This window comes from Mesoplodon mirus, assembly GCF_964341445.2.
Source record: "Mesoplodon mirus genome assembly, chromosome: 14".
Taxonomy (NCBI): domain Eukaryota; kingdom Metazoa; phylum Chordata; class Mammalia; order Artiodactyla; family Ziphiidae; genus Mesoplodon; species Mesoplodon mirus.
Window position 1 is genome coordinate 84,443,854 of NC_138990.1, and position 8,775 is coordinate 84,452,628.

An 8,775-nucleotide genomic window follows, 5' to 3' on the forward strand; every position below is an offset into this window, starting at 1 on the left:
AACCCCAAAGGGTTAGGAATAGGACACAGCTGGCATGATGGAGGTCAGGGGTGAGAAGGAGGGTCCCAAAATGAAAGGGTTAATTCAAAGTGGGCCCCTCTCACTTCCCCTTTTCAGCTTGATTGCTAAGAGATAGATTGTAGGAAGCCCCACATGTTCCTTCAGGTCCCAAACTACAGGCTCTTCTCTAAAGATATTGAACTTACTTACTGGGACCAGAGGGGACTCCCAGGGTGGGTCCCAGCAGCAGCTAGTCCAGCCCTCCACTTAAACATTTGGGGGACCCCAGCTTAGGTCTAGCCATCTCCATGCTAATCCAAAAGAGCAGCATGCCTGCAGCTGAGCCCTGCCAACACTATGGAGCTGCCAGTCAGCATACCCATTCCTGGGAGAGACCTAGGGAGAAAAACAGCCACACGCCTAAATCAGCAAGAAAGCCCATAGCAGCTCTGGAGAAAAATCAACACCATTCTCCATTATTAAGTAGGAATTGACAATCATCAGATAGAAGACAAACACCCGAGCATGAAATGACAAAGATATACAAACAGAACAAATCACTCCAAAAGCAACAGGAAATTCAGTGAACAGAAGAAAATGTAAAAACCAAAGAACCCTCTAATTAAAATCCCCAGAGATTTTGAGATGTTGTATGGCTATGGATACAAGAGCAGGGGGACTTCTCTGGTGGTCCAGTGGCTAAGAATCCACACTCCCAATGCAGGGGACCTGGGTTTGATCCCTGGTCAGGGAACTAGATCCCACATGCCGCAACTGAAGATTCCACATGCCACAATAAAGATCTCACATGCAGCAATGAAGATCCCACCTGTGGCAACTAAGACCCAGCACAGACAAATAAATACATAAGTAAATATTTTTTTAAAAAAAGGAGCTGGAAGCTATTACAAAAGAACAATCAGAAAATTAATTTGAAAAAATTAATAGAATAATTGGAAGATAAAAATCAAAGAAATTTCCCAGAGCATAAGGCAAAGAGAGAAAAAAGAATTTAAAGTATCAATCCAGAAAATCAATTACCTGACTAACAGAAGTTCCATAGATAAAACAGACAGTGGATCAAACAAATAATAGAAAAACACTTGCCCAGGGCTCCAAAGAAACACAGTTTTCAGATTTTAAAAATTCACATAGCATTGACAGCCACACGTCTTTAACACATTTCTACATACTGAGGATAGGGTATATCTTAAAGCAGAGAGAGGGAGAGGGGAAGGGAAGTTGGGGTGGAGGGGAGAGAGAGAAAGTGAGATGGAAGCAAAGAGATGTTCTTTAAAAATCAGTAGTCAGGAAGGCAGAGTCAAGATGGCAGTGTGGGAAGACACCGAGTTAGCATCTCCCCACAACTAGGGAGGGTGCCGGCTGCTGGTGGGGGACCCTGATGCCCAAGGAGATGGGAGGAACCAAGTGAATGGGTAGGATGTTGGGGGACAGAGTGGGGAGGAGAAGTGGAGGCCAGACAGGATTAGCACCCCTGAGGCTGGGGATATCAGGAGAGGTAGGTGGGAGGGGCCCTCTGGGAGGAGCAGGAGAGGAGGGGAGGGCGATTGCTCCACCCACTCGGGCCTGGGGAGCCTGCTTAACTCCCAGGCCAGTCCCCTGCCCTCCAAGGTCCCACCCTCCCCCCCGGCTGCATTGGTCCTGGGGGCATAGGAAGAAGGCCGAGGGGAGAACAGGAGAGGCAAGTACAGGGGCCCTCTGGGACAGGAGGAGCAGGAGAGGAGAGGAGAGGAGAGCATTTGCCCCACCCACTTGAGCCCAGGAAGCCTGCTGGGCTCCCAGGTGAGGTCCCAAGCCCTCTGAGACCAGGAGTGGAGGGCATGCCTCGGCCCCTTCTCCTCCTTGAGTCTAAGCCCCAACCCCCCAAAGCCCCCAGGGCCTTTTCTAGCCCTGTGGGTCCTAAGCATAGGCCCCGCCCACTGCCCAAACCTCGCCCTTGCTTAGGCCCCACCCTCCACAGCCAAGGCCTTTTCCCCATTTTCTGTTTTTTTCTCTCCTTTCTGTCCTCTTTTTTACTCTTGTGGTACTGTTGTACCTTCTGGTTGTTAATTCATCTATATTTTTATTTTTATATTCTTTCTAACATATCTGTTAGTTTCCTAGTCTAATTTTATTTTTTACTTTGTTATTGTTTTCTCTCTCTTTTTTTTTTTTTTTGCCACCCCACACAGCTTGTGGGATCTTGGTTCATGAGCCAGTGGTCAGGCCAAAGCTCCTGCAGTGAGAACTATGTGTTGGAACAACTGGACTAACAGAGAACCTCAGACCCCAGGGAATATTCACTGGAGTGAGATCTCATGGAGGTCCTCATCTCAGCACCAAGACCCACCTCTACCCAACAGCCTACAAACTCCAGCGTTGGAAGCCTCAGGCCAAACAACAACTAAGACAGGAACACAATCCCACTTATAAATGTTTATGCACCCAACATAGGAGCACCTCAATATATAAGGAAAATGCTGGCAACCATGAAATGAGAAATCAAGAGTAACACAATAATAGTAGGGGATGTTAACATGCCACTTACACCAATGGACAGATAGTCCAAACAGAAAATAAATAAGGAAACACAAGCTTTAAATGACACAATAGACCAGATAGACTTAATTGATATTTATGGAACATTCCATGCAAAAGTGGCAGAATACACTTTCTTCTCAAGTGCACACGGAACATTCTCCAAGACAGATCACATCTTAGGTCACAAATCAAGCCTCAGAAAATTTAGCAAAATTGAAATCATATCAATCATCTTTTCTGACCACAATGCTATGAGATTGGAAATCAACTGCAGGAAAAAAAAAACAGTAAAAATGCAAATACACGGAGGCTAAACAGTGTGCTACTAAATAACCAAGAGATCACTGAAAAAATCAAAGGAGAAATTAAAAAATACATAGAAACAAATGATAATGGAAACGTGACAGCGCAAAACCTGTGGGACGTAACAATAGCAGTTCTAAGAGGGAAGATTATAGCAATTCAAACTCACCTCAAGAAACAAGAAAAATATCAAATAAACAATGTAACCTTACACTTAAAACAACTAGATAAAGAAGAACGAAGAAAACCCAAAGTCAGTAGAAGGAAAGAAATCATAAAAGTCAGAGCAGAAATAAATGAAATAAAATGAAGAAAACAATAGCAAAGATCAATAAAACTAAAAGCTGGTTCTTTGAGAAGATAAACAAAATTGATAAACCCTTAGCCAGACTCATCAAGAGAAAAAGGGAGAGGAAACAAATCAATAAAACTAGAAATGAAAAAAGAGTAATCACAACTGACACCACAGAAATACAAAGGATTATTACTACTACAAACAACTATATGCCAATAAAATGGACAACCATGAAGAAATGGACAGAGCAGCAGGGAGGGGTTCTTTACCGGGTCCGGCTGCTGAAGCTCGGCGCTCGGTTTACCCCTGCAGCGACGCCCCCTGGTCCCACCGGTACCACTGCTGCTCCCGCCCCTTCGCTTCTCGGCCGCGCAATGAGCACCCGCGACGATGAGTACGACTACCTCTTCAAAGTTGTCCTTATCGGAGATTCTGGTGTTGGAAAGAGTAATCTCCTGTCTCGATTTACTCGAAATGAGTTTAATCTTGAAAGCAAGAGTGCCATTGGAGTAGAGTTTGCAACAAGAAGCATCCAGGTTGATGGGAAAACAATAAAAGCACAGATATGGGACACGGCAGGGCAAGAGCGATACCGACCTATAACATCAGCATACTATCGTGGAGCTGTAGGTGCCTTATTGGTTTATGACATTGCTAAACATCTCACGAATGAAAATGTAGAGCGATGGCTGAAAGAACTGAGAGATCATGCTGATAGTAACATTGTTATCATGCTTGTGGGCAATAAGAGTGATTTGCGCCATCTCAGGGCAGTTCCTACAGATGAAGCAAGAGCTTTTGCAGAAAAGAATGGTTTGTCATTCATTGAGACATCTGCTCTAGACTCTACAAATGTAGAAGCTGCTTTTCAGACAATCTTGACAGAGATATACCGCATTGTTTCACAGAAGCAAATGTCAGACAGACGTGAAAATGACATGTCTCCAAGCAACAATGTGGTTCCTATTCATGTTCCACCAACCACTGAAAACAAGCCAAAGGTGCAGTGCTGTCAGAACATATAAGGCGTTTCTCTTCTCCCCTAGAAGGCTGTGTATAGTCCCGTTCCCAGGTCTGAGATTTAAATATATTTGTAATTCTTGTGGTCATTTTTGTGTTTTATTACTTCTGCATACTTATGAATTTTTCCATGTCTTAAGTCTTTTGATTTTAGCTTTATAAAATCATCCACTTGTCCCGAATGACTGCAGCTTTTTTTTCATGCTATGGCTTCACTAGCCTTAGTTTAATAAACTGAATGTTTGGATTCCTCAATTATTGTTTACTTTTCATCATGGAAGCTGTCACTGTAGGACATAATATAACTTGATCCCTTGAAGCTCAGATCTGTTGGTCTTGATTAAATCAAATTAAGAAGACTGTAGAAATAAGCTATCATTTTGCCACAGAGCAGCTTATAATTAATATACTCTTCTCTCAGTGCAGTGTATATTTCCATAAATCTAAGAATTGCCCTATAAACATAGCAGAATTTTGAGAGCTTAAAAATTTTCCATTATTCTGGAAGTCAATTTCTAACATGCCTTAATAGGGTTATGTAGTTTAGTAAATTTTGTTTTTTAATTTTTGTAAACATCACAGTTGATCAGAGAGGGGGGCACTTTTTTCTGGATAAGAATTATCTTAATAAACACAAAAGACTGTGATGATTTCAGTAGCAGTATGGTTATGGGGCCATATGTTAAACAGTGCTGCCTGGCAGGCTGGGAACTGGAGAGACTGGTGGAATTCCATATGAGGTGCCTCTGTTACAGTAATCAGGCAGCCCAAGTCATTTAACTTCTCTAATTTCCCAGCAGTAGATTGTGTGGCATTTTATTGCTCAGGCAATAACTGGTTTAATGCTCTTAGTATCCAATGGTGAAGTGTTAATTTTGTCTTAAAACCTTCCAGTAAATGAAATGCAACCTAGTTTTATCACCATATCCACCAGCAGGCATGGAAAATTATTTTAACAATGCTGATTTTTGAGTTTTGCAGTATATTATGGAATATAGTCCAGTTAAATATCTGGTTTCAGTATGTCTAAAGAATACAGTGAGAGGTTAATTTTTGCTCAAGTGGTACCACTTAAAGGCATGTATTCTTTTAGTATGCAAGATGAAATGGTACCTTGAGTTAAATAGAATGCATTTAGGCATTGTACAAACCTGAAAGTTTTCTTCCACTACATTATTGAAATCAATGGAGCAACTCATTTCTCATTCAGAAATGTGCACACTAATATTTAGTTTTGTTTTCTTGTGGATAGTATTGAGCACTTAACTCTGAAGTGTTCTACAAGTTGTGTTAACTAAAGTAATACTATTCAGGATGGTGGAATATCCCCAAAATATACATGTGTGTGGGCTTGCATAGACTACTATGTTTCATAGTTAATCTTCTGTCTTTTGCGGTGCTCATGACGTGTGGGGCGCACGGAAGGCATTGCTGTGATTAGTCAATTTAGTTTTTCTCTGTAGCCGTTTTATTATTTTGGTGTATTGGTTATGAAGATACTACTATCTATTTGTAAATCGCTACTTTGTATTTTATGCATGCTCTGTAACTTGATTTTTTTTTAGTTATTGATTTGGAATATATTCACATTCTAATAAATAGTTATAGGGGGACTATTCAAAAAAAAAAAAAAAAGAAATGGACAAATTCTTGGAAAGGTACAATTTTCCAAGACTGAACCAGGACAAATTAGAAAATATAAACAGACCTATCACAAGTAATGAAACTGAAACCATAATTAAAAATATTCCAACAAACAAAAGTGCAGGACCAGATGGCTTCACAGGCAAATTCTATTAAACATTTAGAGAAGAGCTAACACTGATCCTTCTCAAACTCTTCCAAAAAATTACAGAGGGAGAAACACTCCTAACTTCATTCTATGAAGCCACCATCACCCTGATACAAAAACCAGAAAAAAATATCACAAAAAAAGAAAATTACAGAACAATATCACTGATGAACACAGATGCAAAAATCCTGAACAAAATACTAGCAAACAGAATCCAACAACACATTAAAAGGATCATACACCATGATCAAGTGGGACTTATCCCAGGGATGCAAGGAGTCTTCAATATATACAAATCAATCAATGTGATACACCACATTAACAAATCAAGGAATAAAACCATATGATAATTTCAATAAATGCAGAAAAAGCTTTTGACGAAATTCAATACCCATTTATGAGAAAAACTCTCTAGAAAATGGGCGTAGAGGGAACCTACCTCAACACAATAAAGGCCATATATGACAAACCCACAGTAAGCATCATACTCAAAGGTGAAAAACTGAAAGCATTTCCACAAAGATCAGGAACAAGACAAGGATGTCCACTCTTGCCACTCTTATTCAACATAGTTTTGGAAGTCCTAGCCAAGGCAATCAGAGAAGAAAAAGAAATAAAAGGAATACAAATTGAAAAGAGGTAAAACTGTCACTGTTTGCAGATGACATGATACTATACATAGAAAATCCTAAATATGACACCAGAAAACTACTAGAACTAATCAATGAATTTGGAAAGGTTGAAGGATACAAAATTAATGCCCAGTAATCTCTGGCATTCCTGTACACCAACAATGAAAAATCAGAAAGAGAAATCAAAGAAACAGTCCCATTTACCATTGCAACAAAAAGAATAAAATACCTAGGAATAAACCTGTCTAAGGAGGTGAAAGACTTATACTCAGAAAACTATAAAACACTGATGAAAGAAATCAAATATGACATACACAGATGGAGAAATATACCATGTTCTTGGATTGGAAGAATCAATATTGTGAAAATGACTATACTACCCAAAGCAATCTACAGATTCAATGCAATCCCTATCAAACTACCAATGTCATTCTTCACATAATTAGAACAAAAATTTTACAATTCATATGGAAATATAAAAGACCCCAAATAGCCAAAGCAATCCTGAGAAAGAAAAACAGAGTTGTAAGAATCAGGCTCTCCGACTTCAAACTATACCACAAAGCTACAGTAATCAAGACAGTATGGTACTGGCACAAAAACAGATATAGATCAATGGTACTGGATAGAAAGCCCAGAGATAAACCCACGCACATGTGGTCACCTAATTTATGACAAGGGAGGCAAGAACATACAATGGAGAAAGAACAGCCTCTTCATTAACTGGTGCTGGGAAAACTGGACAGCTACATGTAAAAGAATGAAATTAGAACACCACCTAACACCATACACAAAAATAAACTCCAAACGGATCAAAAATCTAAATGTAAAACGAGACACTATAAAACTCTTAGAGGAAAACCTAGGAAAAACACTCTTTGACATAAACCACAGGAAGATCTTTTTTGACCCACCTCCTAGAGTAACGGAAATAAAATCAAAAATAAACAAATGGGACTTAATTAAACTTAAAAGCTTTTGCACGGCAAAAGAAACCATAAAAAGACAAAAAGACAACCCTCAGAATGGGAGAAAATATTTGCAAATGAAACAAGAGACAAAGGATTAATCTCCAAAATATACAAACAGCTCATGGAGCTCAATATCAAAAAACAAACAATCCAATTAAAATATGGGCAGAAAACCTAAATAGACATTTCACCAATGAAGATGTGCAGATGGCCAAGAAGCACATGAAAAGATGTTCAACATCACTAATTATTAGAGAAATGCAAATCAAAACTACAATGAAGTAACACCTCACACTGGTCAGAATGGCTATTATCAAAAAATCTAGAAGCAATAAATGCTGGAAAGGGCATGGTGAAGAGGGAACCCTCCTGCACTGTTGGCGGGAATGTAAATTGATACAACCACTATGGAAAGCAGTATGGAGGTTCCTGAAAAAGCTAAAAATAGAACTACCATTTGACTCAGCAATCCCACTACTAGGCATATACCCTGAGAAAACCATAATTCAAAAAGAGACATGTACCACAATGTTCATTGCAGCACTATTTACGACAGCCAGGACATGGAAGCAACCTAAATGTCCATCAACAGATGAATGGATAAAGAAGATGTGGCACTTATATACAATGGAATATTACTCAGCCATAAAAAGGCACAAAATTGAGTTATTTGTAGTGAGGTGGATGGACCTAGTGTCTGTCATACAGAGTGAAGTAAGTCAGAAAGAGAAAAACAAATACCGTATGCTAACACATATATATGGAATCTGAAAAAAAAAAAGGTACTGATGAACCTAGTTGCAGGGCAGGAATAAAGATGTAGTCATAGAGAATGGACTTGAGGACATGGGGTGGGAGGGGCAAGCTGGGGCAAAGTGAGAGTAGCATCAACATATATACACTACCGAATGTAAAATAGTTAGCTAGTGGGAAGCCACAGCATAGCACAGGGAGATCAGCTTGGTGCTTTGCGATGACCTAGAGGGGTAGGATAGGCAGGATGGGAGGGAGGCTCAAGAGGGAGGGGATATGGGGACATATGTATGCATATGGCTGATTCACTTTGGTGTACAACAGAAACTAACACAGTATTGTGTAGCAATTATACTCCAATAAAAATCTATTTAAAAAATCAGTAGTCAGATTGACATCAGATTTCTCATCAACACTGGATTCTAGAAGACAATGGATCTATTTCCTTCAAAGTTCTAAGGGAAAATC

At 39.7% G+C, this 8,775-nt stretch overlaps 1 protein-coding gene across 1 annotated transcript; it reads left to right on the top strand.

The window, feature by feature from the left end:
- Positions 1 to 3,355: 3,355 nt before the first annotated feature.
- LOC309815547 (ras-related protein Rab-11A-like) lies at positions 3,356 to 4,414 on the top strand. The gene has a single exon (XM_082642416.1). It carries the CDS (start codon positions 3,370 to 3,372, stop codon positions 4,162 to 4,164), a length of 795 nt encoding a protein of 264 aa, XP_082498542.1. The 5' UTR covers positions 3,356 to 3,369; the 3' UTR covers positions 4,165 to 4,414.
- Positions 4,415 to 8,775: the final 4,361 nt, after the last annotated feature.

Coding starts and splice junctions, on each gene's coding strand:
- LOC309815547 (XM_082642416.1), top strand. CDS start 3,370: ATGAAGAAATGGACAGAGCAGCAGGGAGGGGTTCTTTACCGGGTCCGG.